Genomic DNA, 25,090 nt, shown 5'->3' with positions numbered 1-25,090 from the left:
GCATGTAACCTCGAGAAAACTACAACCTGTTCACATGAATCCAGAGACATGCTTTCCACATGAAACCAAAGACCTGTATCCGATAAACCATAGACCTGTATCCATAAACCATAGGCGTGTTTCCTCGATACTAAAGTCTTGTTTCCTCTGGAAAAACCAATGTCCTATTTCCATGACATATATACCATCCAAGCATGGTTGCCAAAACCGAGAGAGAGAAAGATAGAGGACGTGTCAAGCAATCCCTGAATACACATAAGTCCAAGACGAAGAGTAACAACACATCTCTTCCAAGAACATCATCCTGTGCATCTTGACTTGATCCTCTGTATCCCAATCTCTTCAATAGGGCCTGCACCCCATGGTTTAAAATAGCAGTACGGTCGTACAACAGCAGAGCAGGAGCATCAACAGTAGCCTTGCTCGCCCGTACAATCCACACAAAGCCGCCACAACAGTAGCCGAGAGCAGTAGTACCTCCTCCGACAACCCACGTGCACGCACGAGCGCCCACCGGCACATATACACACTTGTGATTGTGCGCCCACACACATAGGGAAGAGGGCAAGCCCTTGATGTCTCCAAAACATAGCCTAAGGAGACCTATAAAGCTCTCCGCCTGAGGAATCCTGCTTAGCCACACGATATCTGCAAGTAGCGCCTGGATACGAGTCCTACTGCCAGCCATACGCTACTTGTGTGTAGCACCTAGATGCGAATCCTGCAGCCAGCCCTCATACTCCTGTAGTCGGCCCATGTACTCCTGCGATCCTGCGATCCCAAGGTGATGCGCCTCATCCTGATGCTAGCCACACGCTACCACCTAAGGCCATCGCCCTGCTTGGCTGCTTCCACACATGCAGGTCTTGTATGGGTTGTTTGCTTTGCAAGAAGAAGGGCTATAGGTGCTTCAACTGTATGAATAGTTTTTAGAGAGAAAAAAAGTGGAAGCCAATCGGCTGTTTTTGAGAGAGAGAGAGAGAGAGAGAGAGAGAGAGAGAGAGAGAGAGAGAGCTAGCGAAGGTTGTTCAAGACTACGTGGCTATGTGACGCCTGAAGGCTGCGGAACCTACTTGAATGAAGATGCCAGCCGCATGAAATCTGCATCAATCGTGTGCAAGCGTGCTGGTACACGCAGGTGGTATTGCAGGTAGTTGGGGAGGGGGGGGGCAAGAGCACGTAGGCAGGCGAACTTGTACGTGCAGTCGGGCAGGTTTTTTGCATGCGTGTATATGCAGGCGCGCAGATGGGCAAGTATGCGCACACAAGCGGAAACTCCAGTTGGCACTCGCAGGCGGGCACGTAAAGCTGCGCTGGAAGTCGGCGCTAGAGTTGCTGCAGGAAATCGCAAAAAAGCATTCGACGGGTGGCACAGCTTTCGATAATTTTAGCTTTTGTTTTTTTTAATGAAAAAAAACTCCACACGCGATTGTTTGTTTGTTTTGTTATATATATATATATATATATATATAGTTTAAAAAAAACCTTAGGCGCATATGAAAACACCAAAAGCACGCGATTGTTTGTTTATTTTGTTTTATATATATATATATATATATATATATATATATATATATATATATATATATATATATATATAAACCTTAGACGCATATGAAAACACCAAAAGCACGCGATTGTTTGTTTGTTTTGTTATTATATATATATATATATAATAACAAAACAAACAAACAATCGCGTGCTTTTGGTGTTTTCATATGCGTAAGGTTTTTTTAAAACCCACACTTTAGTGAAAGGGGTTTTAAAAATCCAAGTTTTGCTTCCTATGTGTTTTTTTAAAGAAAAGCAAAAAATATATATATATATATTACCAAAAAAAAAACAGAAGCAAAAAACTAAGTAAGCTTTTGGGGAAGCCTATAAATTCCCCTTAAGAGGGCTTCTTGCCACACATCTCTCAAGCTCTCAAGCTCTCTAGCACTCTCCTTGTGCAAGATAAATATTTTCTCTCCTCTTGCCCTCTTCAAGATGTCGACCCAAGAATCCAAGTTGGAGCCCTTTCTCGAACGTGAAGACATGCCGCGGCTACGGAAGCCACCGATGCCGATCCTTTCGACGATTATGTTTCAAAATCAGATTTCCAAGAGTTTAAAGTTGCTCTTGAAGCTTCTTCCTCGGAACGTCAAGCACAAATCGCCATGCAGATGCAGGCTTTACAAAACTCCATCTCTTTGTTGACCGCTATCCTATCTACTCTTTCGGGTATGGATACCTTGGCATCTGCTTTAGGTCCCAATATTACTCCGGAACAGTTTGGGGGCGAGCAAAAGCAGCGTACCAAGGAGATTGGCTACATAAGTGGCAAGTCCATTTTTCAGTTTCATTCATATGACGATGGAAAAAAGATTCAATTAGTAGCAGGTTTCCTCTCAGGCAAAGCTTTGCTTTGGTGGAAGGAACTCAACCCTAAACCAACGACTTGGGCACAGTTCGAAGACGTCTTCAAGAAAGAATTTTTTTTTTTTTTTTCCGAGAAAAGATCCTTTCATTAGTTATGTAAAAAACCGCCCGGAGGGCTACAAAAGAGATCTCTCCTGCTCCTACCAGAGAGAAGAGCAGTGAATACATCGTGGCAGCCCGGGAGACTCTCCCTAGGTGCTGCAAAATACAAGCATCAGTCTAAAGGACTGAGCGGTTAAATCATACAATGGGGGGGGGGAAAAGCCAAACAGGTGGCCTGTAATGCCAACGGGGGGATCCCGTGTGTAGGGTATAGAACGGGCCGCAGCGCCAAGTGGTATGAAAGGCCTGGCGCCGTAAGATCGCCTCATCCGAGTCTCCCCGGATGCGGTCGTACTGTCCTCGCAGGGTGTGGATCAACTCCTGCCAAATCCCCCGAACAGTCTCTGCTGGTGGCTCCAATCTCCCCTCAAAGGCCGTGAAGCACCGGGCCCTCCAGGTGAACCAGATGGTGAGGCTGCTGAGGAGCTCCCATCGTAAATCCCTCTCCTGTGTCCAGCTGGCGGACGAGAAATCCGGTGCCGGAACCAGGCGAGGCTGGCCCCTAATAAATCTGATGGCCTGACTGCCCTGCTCCATCTCATAGCCCATAGCAGGCCCTGACGAAGTCGACCAAGCAGCGGCACCCCACGTAAACATACCCTCTGGAGAGAGGGGGGCCAGAATACGCAGCATCCGCAGCCAAATCTGCTGTGCCTGAGGGCAGTCCCACAGGCAATGTCTCTGTGTCTCCATAGGGTGGCCGCATCGGACGCAGGCCGCCGGAAGACCGCTGTAAACAAGCCAAGTGCCAACTGCTGAGCCCCTGTGGGCGACCAGCCACTGAAAAGCCGAGATCCTGCGGGCCTGTCGACTAGCCCAGAGCCGAGCCCAGAAATCCTCCAGGAACTCCTGTGATAGTCCCTGCAATCGCCAATGCCCCGCTGCCGCTGGAGAAACCGTCCTCCTCGCCGTCAAGATATGCCGTCCCAGCCTAACAGTATACTGGAAAAATGTGATCTCTGTGGCCTCAAGGGATGCATAAGGATCATGCCACTCGTACTCTCCGGGGTCCCACTGCAGCCGGGCCAAGGGGCGCGCTGCATATGCCCAGATGCGCCAATCCGGGAGCACGTCCGCAGGGTCGGGGTCAATATGCCACTTCCGAGAAGCGGCAGCCACTACCCGAATCCTCTGAAAGGTGCACTCTGCAACCAAAGGCGACTCCACCTCCACTCTCTGGAGTCTGCCCTCATCCTGAATCTCATAATAGAGGCATCTGCCATCCTCAGTGCTAGCTCTGACAGCAATCAGGATCTCCAACTGTGTAAAGGCTCCCATCCATCGTGGGGCCACTGGCTCGAGAGGTGTGAACCACTCCTCTGAAAGTGCCTCCTGAATATCATCCCTCATAATCAATCCCCCTCTGAAGTGACTCAGCCTCTCCACCTGGGTCTCCTCTGGTAGACTGCAGAAAGCCTGCCAGTCTCCAAAACTACGAGCCGGGCCTGCCGCTAAAGGTCCCCAGGCTAGACGAGGCCGAGAACCCAGCATATGACCCTGCTCAGTACGAACCGCTGGGCTCCAGATGAGCGGCTGCCTGGCCCGCTCCTCAACACAAGAAGGAGGCCGCTGAGAGAGCCCCGGTCTCAACAGCTCCCAAGCTCTCAGGATACTCAAAGCAAATCTGTCCTCCCATCCTCTACTGAGGCCTGTCCTCCTCATCTCTATGAAGATCCAGCGAATCTCTGGTGCCCAAGTACCCCCTGCAGGAGGCGCCCGGGCCTGCAGTCGCTGCAAGAGGAGCTCTTTCCAAGGCTCAGCGCCTGGAAGCAACCCCCGAACAATAAGCTTCCCCAATAAGGCTCTACTCTGATCGACTGGATCTATAATGCCCAAACCGCCCTGAGCCAGCGGAAGTGTAATAACTGCCCATGCAACCTTTGCCCGAGCTGGCTGACCGTCCCGCCCAGACCACAGAAAGTTCCTGATCAGCCTCTGTACCTGGCTGATGCAAGAGCTCGAGAAAATCCAGCAAGACGTAATGTACCACATAGTCGCTAACAGCACCTGATTTGCCACCACCACCCTACCAGCCAAGGATAGTCGAGCTGTACTCCAATACAATAGCTTCTTCCGAATGCTCAGAAGAAGCGGGGCAATCTGCTGCTCTGGTGACAAATCGAGGCCGATCTGGCATCCCAAATACCGCACTGCTGTGCCGGGAGGAATCCATCTAAAACCGGGGTCCGGACTCCATGCCGGAGTGGGAGCACTACTGATCCAAAAGGCGACTGTCTTGCGCCAATTGATCAATGCTCCCGAAGCTGCACTAAAAACCTGGAGCGACTGCTCTGCCCGAATAAGATTGGCCTCTTGGCCATGCAAAAATAGGCCCGTGTCGTCTGCAAACTCAGCATCAAGCAAATCCTCCCCCCGGACTGGGAGCTGAAGTCCTCTCAAACCAACCTCCTCTGCCGACAAATACATACTCATAGCCTCCGCAAAGAAGAGAAAAAGGAAAGGAGCGAGAGGACACCCCTGACGGACTGATCTGGTCAGCTCAAAACTCGGCCCCCGACCTCCTGCAATCAGCACCTGGCTGCGAGCTGTGGAATACAAAGCTGCCACCCCTCTGATCCATCCTGGCTCAAAGCCCAGGCGTAGCATAGTGCCCTCTAAGAATCCCCAATCGACTCTATCGTATGCCTTCTCAAAATCGAGAAGCATCACGACCAAGTCCTCACCCAGAAACCTGGCTCGGGCCGTCGCCTCCCAGAAAGTAAAGATGTTGTCAAGGATACTGCGCTCCTTGACAAATCCTGTCTGAGTAGCATGAATCAACTCCCCCAGGAAGGGCTGGATCCTCAAACTCAAGGCCTTTGCCAAGACCTTGTAGACAGTATTGAGGATCGTAATAGGCCTCCAATGCCGAATATCATCTGATACTCCCTCCCCCTTGGGGATAAGATAGATCAAGCCCTCTGAAAAGCTCTGCGGCATCACCCCAGTGTCCAAAACATGCTGAAAGCCCCTGCGGAGGCCTGGCCCCAAAAGGTCCCAGTAGCGCATAAAGAAGGCCGGCGTCAGTCCGTCCTCCCCTGGGCAACTATGTCGCGGTAGGACCCGCAAGGCCTCGGCAAGCTCAGTCTCTGACAGAGGCGCACCTAAAACTGTGCGCATATGGTCTGTGACCCTCCTCTGCACATGGGCCCACACAGTCTGTCTGCATACATCCCGAGCCTCAGTGGCTGGCTCCGCTGAAAGCAAGTCACTATAAAAAGCTGTGGCAATGTCTCTGATCTCCCCGAGCTCAGTAGCTATCGATCCATCCGGTCTACCAAGCTGGCGAACCCCTGCTCGCGCATGACGGGGTCCAGTGATCTCAAAAAACTCCCCAGTCACTCTATCACCAAGCTGCGTCCACTGAGAGGCCTGACGACGATAGTAAAACTCATGTCTCTGCTCCTCTGCCTCTCTAACCTCCTGGCGGGCCTGGCTCAGCTGGGACGCCACCCACTCACATGCTGGCTGCTGCTCTTGAAGGCGCTGTAGCGAAGCAAGGCTACGTCTCAGCCGTTGCTCCCGCTCGCGAATCTCTCCCAGTCGTGTCAAAGCTGCAGCGTGCAGAAAAGAGCTAAGATCAATGAGTCCCTGGGCACACTGGCCCGCTGCATCCTGGTCAGAGCACTGACTATCCTGCCAGATCCTCTCAATGTCCTCAGCGAGACTGGGGTCTGCAAGTACCCGCTCTGGGATCCTCAACTGCAAGCTGGGCTCCCGAGTCCCCTCCTCCAAAGTCAATATAACCGGCGCATGATCTGAAAATGAGGTGCCAGCAAGAATGCCGACGGAGCCCCCTCGCTCCCCCAACCAATCGCCCACATAAAAGCGATCAATCCGAGATAGATTAGTCCCTCCCTGTCGGCGATCCGACCGAGAGAAACTAAGACTGTCCTGAGACCGGGAGAAAGCCCCATGCTGCCATGCATCAGTGATCCTCAGTGACATGCAAAACCGGTCCCAAGCTGCAAGCTCCGTGCCGTGCACTGTAACATGACTGCCTCCCACCCTATCTGCCGGGTCCTCAAGCATGTTGAAGTCTCCCCCAACACACCAATGTGCAGCCTCTGGCAATGCATCTGTAACCTGAGTCCAAAACTCTGCTCTGGCACTAGCATGATTGGGCGCATAGATGTTGAGCACACCCAATAGCTCATCATGCATCCTCAGAATGACATACTGTGCTCTGCCAGGCACAATGATCCCTCGATCCACAATGGCCTGCCGCCATGCATCTGCAATAACCATGCATACTCCTCCCTGTCCACCCAAAGGACCAAACCCTGCAGACCAGAAAGTGTCCCATCTACCAGGCATCACCGAACCATATCTCCGGATCCTGCTCTCACCCAAGTGGTGCTCCTGCATCATCAGAATGTCTATGCTGCCACCAACCAGGCATCTCTGTAGCTCCTGCCTCAAGCAACCTCGATAACGTATAAAGTGTGCTCCGCCGAGGCCCTGAACATTCCATGAGATGATCCTCATGGATGTCCTACTGAGGTGGATGCTGTCTCAGCCGTGCGGCGAGCCTTCGCAAGCGGCTTGGATGGAGAGTAGTCCCCATCCGAACGGCTGCGAGTCTGCCCACCCGGTGTGCTGCAAGAATCCCGGATCAGGCGCCAGTGGCTGTGACCCATGGCGACTGCCTCCTGCTCTGACATAGTAACCTCGTGTATACTCACATATCCTGGGTCGCGTGCCAAATCTGCAACTATGCGCACGACCAAATGCCGAATCCCGGATGTATCCACACTCCCGGGATCCAAGAAAAAATGAGCCAACTCCCAAAGTCGGCCTATCACATCTGTAACCTCCAAATCGCTCATGTGATGAGAAAACTCAACTGCCTGAGTCTTCAACGTGCTGAGAGCGAGCTCTAGAGTCCACTCCCGGTCACAGGGTCCACAAAGAGGGAATGAGAAGGCCACCGCTGAGTCTAGTGCCTCCTCCCCGCGGGCCGGAGGTATCACTACATGCACTCGGATGGGAGCTGGCTCATGGGGGCCCTCGGCTCCAAAAAGCCGTGTAAAGGTGTAATCAAACGCCTCCGAGCGCTGACGAATGCCCTTCAAGAAAGAATTCCTCAAGAAGGAGGATGACTATGATGTTTTTGCCCGGTTTACTACTTTGACCATGACCTCGCAGAACCTCACTTATGAGGTCTATCTCCAGAAATTTAGGGACTTGCAAATGAAAGCTACAAAGATGGATTCCACAACTCTTTTGGGTTTCTTCGTAGCCGGTTTACCCGACTCATACCGTTTACATGTTAAAAACAACAAATGTAAAACTTTGGACGAGGCTATTCATTCCGCTCGTATCTATGATGATACAATGGTCTCTTCCAAGTCTAAACCCGTTTACTGAGCAGGGGAACAAGCACAAAAGGAAGTTCTCCGCACCAATGGCTAGCACGATTGAAGGAAAGTCTTCGGACCAACCTTCGAAGAATTCAACTTCGACACCAGCGAAGAAGAAATGTCTCCTTAAGGCTTTGAAGCTCAAGAAGGAGGGACGTTGCTTCATCTGCGAAGAAAAAGGACATATACGTAACGAGTGCCCGAAGCAAAAGGGTGTAAAGACCAACGCAGGACCTAAGCCAAAGGCAGCTAACCAGTTGTCTTTGACAGGTACGTCAGTTACTGTACTTTCTCGCCCTAGTACATGTTCTGATTGTCTGTTCAACTCTAAAGTTTTTGGCTTGCATGATCTTCTCCGAGTTTATGTAGAAGTGAATGGCCATAGAATCCACATTCTTCTAGACCTTGGCAGCTCACACAACTTTGTTAATTACAAACTTGTGCAGAAATTGGGTCTTGATACAACGTCCAGCGATCATACCTATGAGATATGCCTACCTGCGGGTCGGCAAGTATGGGATCGAAAGGTGGCTACGATCCGGATTCAGGACTACAAAGATACTCTGGAATGCTATATTATGCATCTAGAACATGTAGACTTGTTATTAGGGATTGAGTGGTTTAAGACTCTTCAAGTCCAGATAGATTGGTCTAGTCATATTTTTTCTTTTGAACATAGGAACACCTAGTATAGTATCTTAGGTGATTGTATACATCCCTCTCAGGGACCTCTTGTAAATACAGTTGATTTTGGTAATATAATGGATTCTTCTTTGTATACAGCTTTCCATTGTGTATTGATTTCACTTTTTTCATTTCTTATACCTTCTATGGATGTCAATGAATTAAGTGTATTTGAAAGCAAAGAATTACAGAAGATACTTGATTCGTTTCAAGATGTATTTCCTAAGGAACTACCATTGGACTTACCACCTGAAAGGACAGTAGATCATCGTATTGACCTAATCCCTGGTGCTCACCCTGTTAGTATGTGTTCCTGGATGATATTTTGATATATAGTCGTACTCTTGAGGATCACGTTAGACACCTCACGAATTGTCTTAACTATTTTAAGACAGAATCGACTATATGCTAAATTAAGTAAATGTGAGTTTTTCATGACATAACATCATTTACTTGGGACACAAGATCACTAGAGATGGATTGAGCATTGACTATGACCGAGTTCAGAAGGTTTTGGCTTGGCCTATACCGCGAACAGTGAAACAACTTCGTTCTTTTTTCGGTTTTGTTGTTTTTCTTCAGAAATCTGTGCGGGAGTACTCTCAGCTCACACTACCGATGACCGACTTGTTGAAAGGTCGTGGACATAAGTCAAATCAGTCTATCACTTGGAATAACGATATGGATATGGCCTTCAAACTTTTGAAAGATAAAGTCAAGGAAGCACCTATCTTAGCATTACTCGATCCTAGTCGGCCTTATGTTCTTGAAACTGATGCCAGTGACTATGCCATCGGGGCTGCTCTATTTCAAGATGGTAGACATGTTGCTTTTGAAAGTAAAAAGCTAGACGACACTCAATCTCGTTGGCCAACCCTTGAGAAGGAGCTTTATGCTGTGATTCACGCTCTCAAGGTTTGGAGACATTATTTATATGGCTCCAAGTTTGTGGTATTGGACTGATCATCAGTCAATCAAGTATGTGTGTGATGCGGATGATTTGAGAGGAAGGAAAGCTCGATGGATTGAATTAATGCAAGATTTTGATTTTGAGATTCGTTATAGAAAAGGGTCCATGAATAGTGTCGCAGATGCGCTTAGTCGAATTAGAGAGGTGAATACTTTGTCGTTCACTGAGATTTCTACTGTTTTATTTCAGTCATTGAGAGGGCTTTGCAGGACTGATAGTTATTTTGGTCCATTTTGGCAGAAGATCCAAGACGGGAGATCATTGATTGACCAAGACTCAATGACTGAGCAGTCTACCATTCAGGTTGCAGGAGGCCACTCGATGATTCGGAATGGTTTACTATTTTGTAATGACAAAATTTGTGTACCACAGATCTCGGACATTAGGTCCAAGATTCTTAAGGAGTGTCACGACGCCTCTTATGTTGGACACCCTGGGATACACAGGACATTATCATTAGTGAAACACACTTTTTATTGGCCAAAGATGAAAGGGTATGTAGAAGATTATGTTCTCAAGTGTCAAGTTTATCAAGCAAATAAAGCTGAACGCTTTAGACAGGTTGGGTTGTTGCATCCTTTGCAAATCCCAGGTAATAAATGGAAAAGTATTTCCATGGATTTTATTACCGGATTGCCAAGAACACATCAAGGTCACGATTCTATTTGGATTGTGGTAGATCGCTTGACAAAAATAGCTACGCAATTAGCAAGGCAGTTTATCGAGCAATTGTTTAGACTGTACGGGTTACCGCAGGACATAGTCAGTGATAGGGACTCTAAGTTTACGAGTGATTTTTGGAAACTTGTTTTTGAGAAGTTGGAAACAACTTTGAATTTGAGTTTCTCATATCATCCTCAATCTGATGGCTAGACTGAAAGAGTGAATCAGATTTTGGAGGATATGTTTCGAGCATATGTATCCAAAAGGCAAAGTTCATGGGAGGATTATCTTCCTATGTTAGAATTTGCATATAACAGTACTAAGCATATGAGTACAGGTTTTAGTCCTTTCATGCTTATGTATGGTTTTCAACCTAGATCACCTGTTACAATGGGATTCTCAGGACTTCAGCATGATGCAGCACGTAATTTTTTGCAAGATATGCAAGAAATGTTACAAGTTGCGAAGGAATCTATTAGAAGTGCTCAAGACCGAGACAGATTTTATTCTAATAGACATCGTTCACCCAGAGAGTTCTCTGAAGGAACGATGGTGTATTTGCAGTTCCGAAAGATTCCGAGACTTTACAGATAGGTCGATCTCCGAAATTATCTCCTAGATATTGTGGACCATTTCGTATTACACGACGGATTGGTTCAGTTGCATATAAATTGGATTTACCTTCTCATGTGAAAGTTCATCCTGTATTTCATGTCAGTAGACTTAAGGAAGTACTGGGTGGAACAGACCAGTTAGTTACTCCTCAAGAAATCATAGATGTTGAGGACATGACATTTGTTCCACACGAACCTGAAAAGATTCTTGGATTTCGTGAAAGAAGATTGCGTAATACGCTTATCACGGAATATAAGATCAAGTGGAAGGATCGTGTTGAGGAGGACGCTACATGGGAGACATTGACTACTCTTCAGAGAGATTACCCTAGCTTTTTATTGAGCTCAGGAGTGAGCTCTTAGAGGAAGGGGAGTATGTCATGTGCATAGTGTGTATCTACCGTGTGCTACACGCACACAAGACTAGCTTCGAGGTTGGGGAAGCTTGGAGCTAGGCAAGCTGATTGGCGAGCTGAGTTAGGGATTGACTAACGGGTGGGCACCTAAGTATGGACGGGCGGACGTCCAAGTGTGGACGCCCGATGACCGGCCAAGAGCCTATAAAAGAGTGGCCAAGGTTAGTCATTAGTCATATAGAGTCTCGCGTGTCTTTGTGAGAGCTCTATGGTCAGGAGCCTGGATCTAGTGCAGACGTGCACCTGCTTCATGCAGTCGAGGCCGGCAGCAATCTCGAGGCCCACAAGGGTAGCTTCGTGGCGGTATGGGACGTCATGAGGTAGAGATTGGTCGGTACGTCCATATAGTTAGCTCAGCTTGTGGCTCGGTGGGGATAGCCAAGACTTGTGGACTTGCCCACGTCTGTCAAGGTTGGGAGGTCAGTCATGTTTGTTTGGTTTGTTTGCAGGTTTCGAGTCTTGTACTAGGAGCGTTCTACGAGGAGATCCGTCATGTTTGTTTGGTTTAGTTGCAGGTTTCGAGTCTTGTACTAGGAGCGTTCTACGAGGAGATCCTATGGGGATTTGACAGTGTGTGGGCATCATTATGATCATGGAGAGCTTCTTCTTCGCCATCAACACCTTCTCCAACTTGCTTTTCAGATGTATGGTCAGCCCTAGACTTGTATAGGCATATGCATGGGCGATACGGACGCATGTATGGAGCTGTATGGACATGTACGAACCGAAACTGCTCCAAAAACCCTAAAAACTTCTTTTTGGAGGTTTTATCGCTCAAAAACCATTAAAACAGGTTTTAGATCAGTTTTCTTGCCAGAAAGAGCTTTTCCATTGTTTTCTTCATCGATAACGTTGTAGGAGTTGTGGAGATTACTCATGGGAAGTTAGAGTACTTGAACTTGGATATGAACTTGGACATAGAAACTCAGTACGAAGGACTTTGTGTGAATATATGCTCTTAGAATTTGAGAAGACTGCTGTTTTTCGAGCATACTGCTGTTTTTTTCAGAATTCAGCATGTTATGTTTGCATTGTTGGAACCCAAGTGGGTTGTGGTCATGCAATGGGTTGTTTGTTAAGCAAGAAGAAGAGTTGTTATTGGCAAGGAGAGAAATATAAGGTAAAGGCTGTGAATTCGCAAGTAAAAGAGAGAAGAGGAGAGTAGATCTCATTTGACTGCATGATTCAGCGTGAGCAGCTATCGCATGTATGCTGGTCGGCTGTTTAGTCTACGCAGCCTATGAGAGAGAAACTACAGCAAATACTGGTGTCGAGTAGAAGAGGGCTGGTTGGCGATTGCTCAGGCGACGTCATTCCTTTTCGAACCAGTTGTAGGCGTGCAAGTCAAGGGCTTCGCTGCAAATCGGCAAACGAATTTCTGCAGAGAAAAAAGCGGAAAGCAATCTGCCGACAGGGAGCAGCCGCTTTTTGTTGTTTTAAGCCTTTGTTTAAAAAAAAAATGTGCATTGTTTTTGTCTTTAGAACTTTTATAAAGGGGTTTAAAAAATAATAAAATCAAAAGTGTGTTTTTTAAAGAACAAAAAACCTATAGATTTTTTTAAAAAGCTTCTATGTGACTAGTTTTGTGAAGCTTACGTGTTTTTTAAAAGTGTTTTTTTTACTAAGCTTTATGGGTGGTTTTTTTTTTCTTAAAAAAAAGCCCACAAGCATGGTGTTTTTTTTTAATTTTAAAAAAAACACAAAAGCACCGTATAAAAACACATGCTTTTGGGAAGGCCTATAAAATACGCCTCAAGTGGGCTTCTTGCCACACTTCTCCTCGTACTCTCTAGCACTCTTCCTGGTTCAAAGCCAAGCTTTTCTCTCATCTTACCCTCTTCAAGATGTCGACCCAAGAATCGGAGATGGAACCCATTCCCAAACGTGAAGACCTGTCGGCTACTGAGGCCACTGATGGCGATCTTTTTGACGATTTTGTATCAAAATCTGATTTTCAGGAGTTTAAAGTTGCTTTTGAAGCTTCTTTCTCGGAATGCCAGGCACAAGTTGCCGCGCAGATGTAGGCTTTATAAAATTCCATCTCTTTATTGACCACTATCCTGTCTACTCTCTTGGATATGGATACCTTGGCATCTGCTTTAGGCCCCAACATTACTCCGGAACAGTTTGGGGGCGAGCAAAAGCAGCGTACCAAGGCGATAGTGGACACATGGCTACATAAGTGGCAGGTCCATTTCCAGTTTCATCCATATGACGATGGCAAAAAGATTCAGTTAGCAGCAGGTTTCCTTTGAGGCAAAGCTTTGCTTTGGTGGAAAGAACTCAAACCTAAACCAACAACCTGGGCACAGTTTGAAGAAGTCTTCAAGAAAGAATTCCTCAAGAAGGAGGATGACTACGATATCGTTGCTCAGTTTGCCAGTTTGACCATGACCTCGCAGAACCTCACTTATGAGGTCTACCTCCAAAAATTTAGAGACTTGTAGATGAAAGCTACGAAGATGGATTCTACTTTACTCGACTCGTATCGTTTACAAGTTAAAAACAACAAATGCAAAACTTTGGACGAGGCCATTCATTTTGCTCGTATTTATGACGATACAATGGTTTCTTCCAAATCTAAACCCGTGACCGAGCAAGGAAATAAGCACAAAAGGAAGTTCTCTACACCGATGGCTAGCACGATAGAAGGAAAGTCTTCGGACCAACCTTCGAAGAATTTTACTTCGACCCCAGCAAAGAAAAACCACCGCCTCAAGACTTTGAAGCTCAAAAAGGAGAGACATTGCTTTGTCTGCGAAGAAAAAGGACATGCGTAACGAGTGCCCGAAGAAGAAGGGTGCAAAGACCAACGTAGGACCCAAGCCGAAGGCAACTAAATAACCAGTTGACTTTAACAGGTACTTCAGTCACTGTACTTTCTCGCCCTAGTTCCTGTTCTGATTGTATGTTGAACTCTAAAGTTTTTGGCTTGCATGATCTTCTCCGGACCCTGGCAGCTCACACAACTTTGTTAATTACAAACTTGTGCAGAAATTAGGTCTGGACACAACACCTAGCGATCATACCTACGAGGTACGCCTACTTGCGGGTCGGCAAGTATGGGATTGAAAGGTGGAGAAGCTACTGATCTGGATTCAGGACTACGAATATATTCTGGAGTGCTACGTTATGCATCTAGAGTATATAGACTTGTTATTAGGGATAGAGTGGTTTAAGACTCTTCAGGTCCAGATAGATTGGTCTAGTCATACTTTTTCTTTTGAACATAGGAACACCTAGTATTGTATCTTAGGTGATTGTATACATCCCTCTCAGGGACCTCTTGTAAATAACGTTGATTTTGAAAATATAATGGATTCTTCTTTGTATAATGCTTTCCAGTACGTGTTGATTCCACTTTCTTCATTTCTCATACCTATTATGGATGTCAATGAATTAATTGTGTTTGAAAGCAAAGAATTACAGAAGTTACTTGATTTGTTTATAGATGTATTTCCTAAGGAACTGCCATCACGCTTACTACTTGAAAGGGCAGTGGATCATCGTACTTACAAGATGAGCCAGGCTGAGGAAGATAATTTGGCCAAACAACTCGAAGATTATTTGAGGATGGGCCAGATCCGTCCAAGTAAATCACCTTGGGGTGCACCTGTGTTACTCAAGAGAAAGAAGGACAACACCTGGAGAATGTGTATAGATTACAAGAGATTAAACAAACTGACAATCAAGAACCGTTATCCTCTCCCTAGATCAGGTGACCTGATTGACCGTTTAGCCGAAGCGAAGTACTTCACAAAGATAGATTTATGTACTGGCTATCACCAGATACGTATTCATGAAAGGCACGTCGAACGAACCGCCTTTCGGACTAGGTATAATGGCCATTACGAGTTTCTCGTATTATCTTTTGGGTTAACCAATGCTCCAGCCACTTTTCAGCAAATGATAAACGATCTTTTTCGTCAACATTTGGGCAAATTTGTGGTTGTGTTCCTGGATGATATTTTAATATATAGTCGTACTCTTGAGGATGACGTTACACACCTCACGATTGTCTTAACTATTTTAAGAGACAATCAACTATATGCTAAATTAAGTAAATGTGAGTTTTTTATGACGTAAATCATTTACTTGGGACACAAGATCACAAGAGACGGGTTGAGCATTGACTATGATCGAGTTTAGAAGGTTTTGGCCTGGCCTATACCGCAGACTATGAAACAATTTCATTCTTTTCTCGGTTTTGTTGTTTTTCTTCGGAAATCTGTGTGGGAGTACTCTCAGCTCACACTACCGATGACCGACTTGTTGAAAGGTCGTGGACGGAAGTCGAATCAGCCTATCACTTGGAATAACGATCTGGATATGGCCTTTAGACTTTTGAAAGATAAAGTCAAGGAAGCACCTATCTTAGCACTACTCGATTGCTTTCGAGAGTAGAAAGTTGGACAACACTCAATCTCGTTGGCCAACCCTTGAGAAGGAGCTTTATGCTGTGATTCACGCTCTCAAGGTTTGGAGACATTATTTATATGGCTCCAAGTTTGTGGTATTGATCAAGTATGTGTGTGATGCGGATGATTTGAGAGGAAGAAAAGCTCGATGGGCTTAGTTAATGCAAGATTTTGATTTTGAGATTTGTTATCAAAAGGGGTCCATGAATAGTGTTGCAGATGCGCTTAGTCGGATTAGAGAGGTGAATACTTTGTCATTCACCGAGATTTCTACTGACTTATTTCAGTCATTGAGAGGGCTTTGCAGGACTGATAGTTATTTTGGTCCATATTGGCAGAAGATCCAGGTTGGGATCTCATTGATTGACCAAGACTCAGTGACTGAGTAGCCTTCCATTTAGGCTGCAGGAGACCAGTGGATGATTCGAAATGGTTTACTATTCCATAATGACAAAATTTGTGTATCACAGATCTCGGACATAAGGTCCAAGATTCTTACGGAGTGTCACGACGCCCCTTCTGCTGGACACCCTGGGGTACACAGGACATTAGCTTCAGTAAAACACACTTTTTATTGGCCAAAGATGAAAGGATATGTAGAAGATTATGTCCTCAAGTGTTAGGTTTATCAAGCAAATAAAGCTGAACGCTTTAGACAGGCTGGGATGTTGCATTTTTTGTAAAATCCCGAGTAATAAATGGGAAAGTATTTCCATGGATTTTATTACTGGATTGCCAAGAACATTTCAAGGCCACGATTCTATTTGGGTTGTGGTGGATCGCTTAACAAAAATGGCTAGAGTTTTACCGACACGGAAGACCATTATAGCTACGCAATTAGCAAGGCAGTTTATCGAACAATTGTTTAGACTGTACGGGTTACCCTAGGACATAGTCGGTGATAGGGAGACTAAGTTTACAAGTGACTTTTGGAGGCTTGTTTTTGAGAAGCTGAAAACAACTTTGAATTTGAGTTTCTCAGATCATCCTCAATCTGATAAAGCTCACACAGAAATAAAAGAGAGAGAGAGAGAGCCAAAAGTGTGGTAGCCACAAAATGCAAGTCAACCCTTGCATGTGTGTCACATCCATATAATATAGAAGTACAAAATATTATATGTAGAGTGTCCTTTCACACTTGATATCCAAGGGGAAAAACCACATGGGGAAAAAAGTGTCCTTGGTTAAGCCCTGTTCACACATAGTACTACCATAAGTGAGCATATGCCTACAAATCCCCCCTGTAGTGGAAGTGTGAACCTGTACAAGGTAGCAGATCACTCTCTGTATGAGAGTACGCCCAAAGCTTTGCGGAAAGCTTCAAACTTTTCTCGAGGTAAAGCCTTTGTGAATAGATCTGCAACATTATCTTGTGTAGGGCAGTAAGATAAATTGATCTCCCCTGCATGTAACCTCTCTCTGACATAGTGATAATGAATCTCAATGTGCTTGGTACGTGCATGAAATACTGGATTTCGTGCCGCGGCCATAGCACTCTGGCTATCAGTGAGAATGGTGGTGGGTGTCTGCTGACACTCACGAAGATCAGCCAATAATCTCCTCAACCATACACAATCTACTGTAGTTGTGAACATTGCCTTGTACTTAGCCTCACAAGTAGATGTGGCAACAGTGGGTTGCTTTTTACTCAACCAAGATATGCATGAACTGCCAAGAAAAAAACAATTCCCACTTGTGGATTGCCTGGTATCATAATCTCCAGCCCAATCTGAATCACTGTATGCATAAAGCTGCAAGCTGCCCCCCTTGGGATAGAACAAACCAAGATCCAGGGTACCCTGAAGATAACGAAAAATGCGTTTGACTGCTTGCCAATGCTTTGTGCCTGGGCTGTGTATGAATTTGCTCAACAAAGACACCCCAAAAGATATGTCTGGCCTCGTGTTACACAAGTAAATGAGACATTCCACTGCCTGGCTGTAAATGCCGGCCTCAAAAGGCTCTCCAATATCATGCATAGTAAGGCGTACACTTGGTTCTACTGGAGTAGAAATGGGCTTACATTCATCCATGTGAAACCTTTTTAGCAAACTTTTGATGTACTTAGTTTGTTGCATAGCAATGCCATCATCTGTATGCATAAACTGTATGCCGAGATAGTAGTGTAAAGGCCCCAAATCTGACATATCAAATTCAGCTTTCAAATTAGCTTTGAAATCTGAAATTTGTGCTTTGCTAGTACTTGTAATGAGCATGTCATCTACATACAAGATGACTATGAGAATATCGGCACCGGTTTTCTTCACATACAATGTGCTTTCAGCTAGACTATTCACATAACCTTGGCTGGTTAGATGAGCATGTATTTTATCATACCAAGCTCTTGGAGCTTGCTTTAACCCATACAATGCTTTGTGTAATCTGCATACTTTATGTTCCTCACCAGGAACTACAAAACCAATGGGCTGATTTACATATACTTCCTTCTGTAAATCCCCATTTAAGAATGCAGTTTTGATGTCCAATTGATGCACTTTCCATCCTTTATGTGCAGCCAATGCAATCACTGATCTTATTGTGGTCATTCTTGAAGTAGGAGCAAAAGTCTCTTCATAATCTATTCCCCTTTTTTTGGGAGTAGCCTTTAGCCACAAGTCTTGCTTTGTACCTGTCAATAGTACCATCAGACTTCCTTTTGACTTTGTACACCCACTTTGCTCCAATGACATGCTTGCGTTTAGGCAGTTCCACAAGATCCCAAGTATTGTTCTTCATGATAGAAGAGATTTCAGCTTGCATAGCTTGCACCCAATGCTCATTCTCATGTGCTTCTTCATAAGAAGAAGGCTCTTCTGAATCAAAGAGACCACCCATGGCTAATGCAGACTCCCCACGATGTATATTCAATGCATGGCTAGAACTAGCCCTTGTTCTACCTGTGAGTGGAGCTGCAAGTTTGCTTTCTTGCAAAGTTTTCAGCAACCATCTTGGCACTAACTTGGCTGTGTCTATGGCTGTTTGCTCTTCCCTGACAAGATCTTTCACTTCTTCCATAGAAGGGGGTTGAATGGCTAGCTGTTCCACATGTTCTACATGAGGATTTTCTTGTGTAGGGGCTGGCTGATATGAATCCCCCCTAATTGCAATGGGTAATAGTCCATCAAACATGTCCTGTATGCCTGTATCATTACTTTTATACAAGCTGTACATGGGCTGTTCTGAATTTTCAGCAAATACCACATCTCTACTGACAAAAATCCTTCGTGTTGTTGGATTATAAAGACGGTATCCTTTGCTCTCATTGCTGTAGTCCACAAAAATGCATTGGATTATAAAGACGGTATCCTTTGCTCTCATTGCCGTAGCCCACAAAAATGCATTTCATTGCTTTGTCATCTAGCTTTGTTCGGAGTTGTTCTGGCACATGTGCATATGCCAAACACCCAAATGTACGCATATAATCCACTGTTGGCTTTCGGCTATACCAAGCCTCAAATGGTGTTATGGTTTTCAAAGCTTTTGTTGGACACATGTTCAACACATGAGTTGCACACATTATAGCTTCCATCCAAAAATTGTGAGGCAACTTTTGTGCACACATTATAGCTTCCATCCAAAAATTGTGAGGCAACTTTTGTGCTTTCACCATGCATCTTGCCATCTCCATGAGAGATCTATTTTTTCTTTCAGCTACACCATTCTATTGCGGTGTATAAGACACAGTACATTGGTGTTTGATGCCCTTTTGAAGCATATAATGATTAATCCTTGAATGCATTTGACATGTATTCTCCACCTCTATCTGAGCGGAGTTTTTGGACTTTACATCCACACATATTTTCAGCCATTGCTACAAAGTGTCGAAAGCATGCAAACACCTCTGCTTTCGATTTCAAAGGGTAAACTGAAGCAAACCTGGAGTAGTCATCAATGAATGTGACGAAGTAAAGATGCCCCCCTATGGATTGTGTCTGCATTGGACCACATACATTACTATGTATGAGCTGTAATTTACTTTCAGCTCTAACAGCTTCATCTTTGGGGAATGGTTTTCGTTGCATCTTTCCCAAAATACACCCCTCACATACATGTCTTGGTGGAGACTCAAGAGGTGGCATATTATCAACCATATGATGCTTCTGCAAAAGCATCAAACTCCGAAAATTTACATGTCCAAAACGAGCATGACATAGCTCTGCATCATGCATAGCAGGAGTGTGGGCAGCCACTGTATTTGCATCATAAGTAGGCTTGTCATAGCTATCCAGATTATACAAGCCTTTGTATCGTGTTCTAGAAGTGACTATTTCATAACCCTTTGATGCGTCTTTTACCAAATACTTCCCATCTTCAAATTCAACCTTTAAACCTTGGTCGTTTATGGCTGAGACGGAGAGCAGATTTTTCTTTATGCCTGGAACATACAATACATTTTTCATACATATATTGGCACCATTGGCTGCAATAAGTATGACATTGTCAATTCCCTTTACTAGATATGTGGTATGATCTGCACATGATACAGTGCGGCCATTTGAAGCATAAATCAAGTGCTGAAATACATCTTTGCATGAAGTGATGTGGCTCGAAGCACCACTATCAAAATACCATGATACATCCTGTCTGTCAGATGCAATGCAAGACATATCATTGTCTGAAGCACTTGGTGTGTCACTGGTGCATGTGACCAAAAAAGTGTACTCTTCCTGAATTACATTAGCTGATTGCTGTGCTTTGTCATCAGAAGAGTCTGCTATTGCATTGCCTGCTTCTTTCCTTTTCTCTTTTGCAATCCGCTTCCTACATTCATTGATGTAGTGTCTAGGCTTATGGCAGTAGTGACATTTGCCCTTCTTTTTGGGCTTGTTTGCATCTCCTTTGTCAGACTTTTCACTACCAGAAGAGGGTTGTCCATGACCAGCCTTGCTAGACTGTTGTCCCCCATGCTTAAAGCTCTTTGCTTTACCCTTATCCTTGGCTGTAAATGCCTTGTCGCCACCACGGTTGCTCGCTAAGTTTGCTCTTGTTTGCTCTTCCTGCAAGAGTAAACCCACCAGCTCTTCAAAAGTGACGGGATCACCTCCTCCTCTCATAGAGAGGTTGAGAGAGGTGTGAAAGCCCAAGTAGGAAGGTGGTAAAGAATGAAGAGTGTTGGTGACCATCTGTCTGTCTGGGATAACCTCATCAATGTTGAGCAATTGTTCCTGCAAATCTTTCACTTTGGTGAGATGATCCTCCAAGGGGTGGAGAGTGAGTGCCAAACTCAATAATCTAGAGGCAGGGCGGACACTGCTGAAGGAGCTGGGTGGAACGGACGGTGGCGGTATTCATATGGTACAAAAAGGATGTACAATCTTGCAGCCCTTGGCTGCCTTCATGAAATGGTAGAAACCCTAATCTAAGCCTATTCTAGTGACTCTATCTCCCTAGAGGAGTGAGTACCTAACAATGAGAAAGTGTGCCCCTTTTATAGGGCTGGATTGCCTTCATGGACTGGCCGACTTGTTGTCGGTTGGCTCCAGGACAAATATTCAGATATTTACTGTAGCCGACAGAGGAAACTCCATCAACACCTAGCTGACAGCCTCTTGTCCCTTTCCACAAGGTTCTCCTGTGTCCCAAACCTAGCAGCACAAGCTCCAAATCTATTCTAGTCTATTTCTTTGTATGTTGCCCTTTAGGGATTAGCCCTGGGATCAGCCTACACATGTCTTGCACATGATATCCTCCTCTACTAAACTTGATGACGGGATTCCAACTTCTATTCTTGGATGGCTGTCATCATCCCATTGTCTTTTCACGGAGTCCCAACCAGTCATCCTTCCCTTCGTGGCAACCTTTTCATTGAAAACCCGGCCCGGTCTCCAAATCCACTTTAATTTTGATGAAGATCTGTGCATCTGTTTCATCTTGTCCTCTTTCCATTCATGCCCTGTCCCTGAACACTTTCTCTAGTCTTCTTTTCCAGATTATTGAGTTTGGCACTCACTCTCCACCCCTTGGAGGATCATCCTTCCCTAGAACCGTTGCCTGAAAGCCTTTCCTGGTGTGCCCCAAGTGGCACCCGACTCACAAGACTGCCATTCCCCTTGGGTCTTGTAAAACACCACCAACCAACCTCCTGGGAAGTTCTTCCATGTCTTGTGTTCCTTGGGTCTCGTACGTGTGCACTTTCCTGTACCTTGGACCTGTGCACCTTCATGGGACTGAATTAGTGTTTAGCCTTGCTGAGCATCATGCTCTGATACCAATGTTACATGCGGAAGCTCTGGGAGTCTTCTTTCAGCCCTAAACACCATCTTGGAACATGCTTCATGCAAAACGCATATAGAAGATAGAGAAGAGAGAGAGAGATAGTTGAGTATTCAGTATGTTCATATGGTACAAAAAGGATGTACAATCTTGCAGCCCTTGGCTGCCTTCATGAAATGGTAGAAACCCTAATCTAAGCCTATTCTAGTGACTCTATCTAGAGGAGTGAGTACCTAACAATGAGCAAGTGTACCCCTTTTATAGGGCTGGATTGCCTTCATGGACTGGCCGACTTGCTGTCGGTCAGCTCCAGGACAAATATTTAGATATTTATTGCAACCGACAGAGGAAACTCCATCAACACCTGGCTGACAGCCTCCTGTCCCTTTCCACAAGATTCTCGTGCCCCAAACCTAGCAACACAAGCTCCAAATCTGTTTTCTAGTCTGGTTCTTTGTCTGTTGCCCTTCAGGGATCATCTTGCACATGTCTGGCACTTGACAGACTGGCTCAGCAAATTCCCGAAGTTGTGCTTGACGTGCTTCTTCCTTCTGTCGTTGACGGGTCCTCTTCCTTGGCCTCTTGGATATGTTTGATCATGGCTATACTCTCCTCCAACTGGTGGATCTCCTCTCGGAGTTGTTTCATCTCTTCTTGCCTTTGCAAGTTTGCTGAGACTCCTCCTTGCGAAACTCCTCCTCTTGCTGATGCCTTTCCTTTATGTCTTCAAAGCTATCCATTTGTGTGAGGTTCTTGTTGAGGGAGTGCCCGACAGAAGCCATTTCCTACCTAGGTTAGACCTAGGGTAAGACTAATGCATATCCTACCCTACATGCAACCTAAGCTACATGCAAAAATATGCTGAAACTTTAAAAATGGAAAATTAATTTGATTTTTCCACTCATCATATTGAATCTAGGGCTGAAAACACTGTTGTTAGGGTTGAACTCGTGCAAGAGAGAAATCCTAATTTTGAGTTGCAAACCCTAATTTTTGAAACTTTAATCATTCAGCGTGCCCTAGGTTGATCTAAGCCTTGATACTAGTGCGACATGGTGTTGTGGAAGCTAGTTTGTGATTAATGCCAAGCAAAATAGATTAATGCTAATCCCATGTTAAGAAAACACACAGAAGACAAGGTAGACCTAATCTACTGCCTATTCCAAATCATATGTAGGATAATCTTGGTTCTTGACCTAGATCCGGTTGGTGCATGCTAATCTATGTGCCTGCAAAAGCTTGTTGATTCCACAGCTTGGTCGTGCCCTCCAGATGCTTGTCTTTTTCCTAGAGCTGCCTCAGACTGTCTATGCGGGGGTTCTTGCCAACACATGAAAGATGCATGAGAGATCTGTAAGATATCTGCCTTTCCATGCCCTTTGGTTTTGCGATTTGCCCTAGGCCCAATATCCTCTTATAGTTATCGTTTGTCACAACCCATAGGAACCCACTCGTATAGGCACGTTTTAATGTGCGTGTGAGTGATGCCACTGAGGAAGCACCTTGTGGGTTTTTGAACCTAGGACCTCCTGGTCCTAGACAAACACCTTTACCACTTGAGCTATCACCTCATTGGTGCCCTTTGATATTCTTTATATGGGAATAGGATTGAAAGTCATGTTGAGGTCGGTTTTACCTTTTTGACCTGCATAATAATATCCAAAAAGTCACGTTTTGCCTCTAAACTGTGCCCAAAAGGTGTCCCATCCATAGCCTATGTTCCAGGCACTCAAGGTGCCAGGGCCTTAAAATCAGGTCCAAATCTACCCCTAAATTTGCTCATATACCTGCTAGCAAGGATAATCATGTCCATGAGCATGGGTATTAACAGATGCACATGACAAAGAGGGCGGGAGAAAGTGTTCAGCCCATTCAGACCATAGTGTCCTGTCACATGCTTCAATATTGTGGGTTTCGTGTGTGTTGCTTATTAACTAAATGTATAATCTCATTAATAGCTTAAGTGCCTACAACCCTGCATGAGTTACAGTTCCCTCTTCTGGAAGCTATCCTATTCTATAGTATTACCAGATGTCAGTTGATAGTTAGAGCACAATAGAGAAAGGAGATGCCAGGAAGTTGAAGAGACAACAGTGCACACACGTATATAGGCATATAGGACAAACATAGAGATTTTGAGATAGATATAGGTTCATAGAGAGACCAAAGATAGATACACAAGGGTAAGAGACCCAGGATACTTAGAACGGCATCATCACCTTAGTGTTCTCCTCCAAAGGAAGCATGGTTTCTCCCCCACAATCCCCATCCCAGATTAGTGATGCCCATTGGGAAGTCATCAAAAGGAATAATTTCTGCTGGTATGCAAATAATGCAACCTCTATTTTAGTGCCCAATTATTGGTGTGAAACCTATCGATTGTTGCACAAATTTGCATGTAGGCTAGATCATTGGTTGAAAATAGCTATTAGGGAATGCTTATTCAAGGCAAGACTCTTGTTTGAGCTAAAGAACATAGTAGAAGATGAAGTAAACAAGGTGATCTCATCTATGCTTCTCCGTGGTTGAGGCTAACCTCAAGGACACATAGTTAGTTTGGGCAAGTCTTAATCCTGTTATCACACGCAGTAACATGCCTTTCGTTTTATATTACTTGATTTCCTTTTAGACTATCTTTGCTAAAAAATACTGTGTATTGATTGCTTAACTGCAATATGATTGGTTTATTGCTGCAGGTGGATTACAGTTAGGAGGTGGAGTAACTCCAAACAGTGCAAAAAAGTACCTTGACAGTGGAGCAAGCCATGTGATTGTCACTTCTGTATGTCTCTACTTCAAATCTATGTTCATTGCACAATATAAGCTATTACAACTTGTTTTTAATAAATTTTCAAATATGGAAGCATGTAGACTTTAAAAAGAGAAAAAATTCATTATCATCATAAAGCTACCCTGCGAGCTTTGTGTACATGGCTGTTGCTGCTTGATTATTACCACCATCTCCTTTCGCTTCATTACTTCACCAGGACAACAAAGCTTTGCAGTAGAATGGGTCTTATAAACTATTTATCCCTTTGCAATTTGAGCTACTAGATTTTATAAGGCATACTGACCATAGTTACCTGGCCTTTGAAAAAACGTTTTTCAACATGCAGGCATGAAGTTTGAATCATTATACCAGGATGCAGAATCCAGGTGTCATCCTGATTCATGAATCATGACATGAATCATTTAACAAACTCACATAAAAAGAAACCAAAGTTTA

At 44.9% G+C, this 25,090-nt stretch overlaps 1 protein-coding gene across 1 annotated transcript in view; it reads left to right on the top strand.

Annotated features, from left to right (window-relative positions):
- The window catches only part of APG10 (Aldolase-type TIM barrel family protein), a 54,572-nt gene that overhangs the window by 8,361 nt on the left and 21,121 nt on the right, over positions 1-25,090 (top strand). Inside the window, exon 4 of the mRNA XM_086782218.1 lies at positions 24,561-24,646. Coding sequence (XP_086638344.1) covers positions 24,561-24,646 — 86 coding nt within the window. The remainder of the gene's footprint in view (positions 1-24,560; positions 24,647-25,090) is intronic.

This window comes from Cibotium barometz, chromosome 44, assembly GCF_041138505.1.
Source record: "Cibotium barometz isolate CiBa-2024 chromosome 44, ASM4113850v1, whole genome shotgun sequence".
Classification (NCBI taxonomy): Eukaryota; Viridiplantae; Streptophyta; class Polypodiopsida; order Cyatheales; family Cibotiaceae; genus Cibotium; species Cibotium barometz.
The sequence above is the reverse complement of the archived record's forward strand: the minus strand, read 5'-3'. Positions and strand labels throughout refer to the sequence as shown.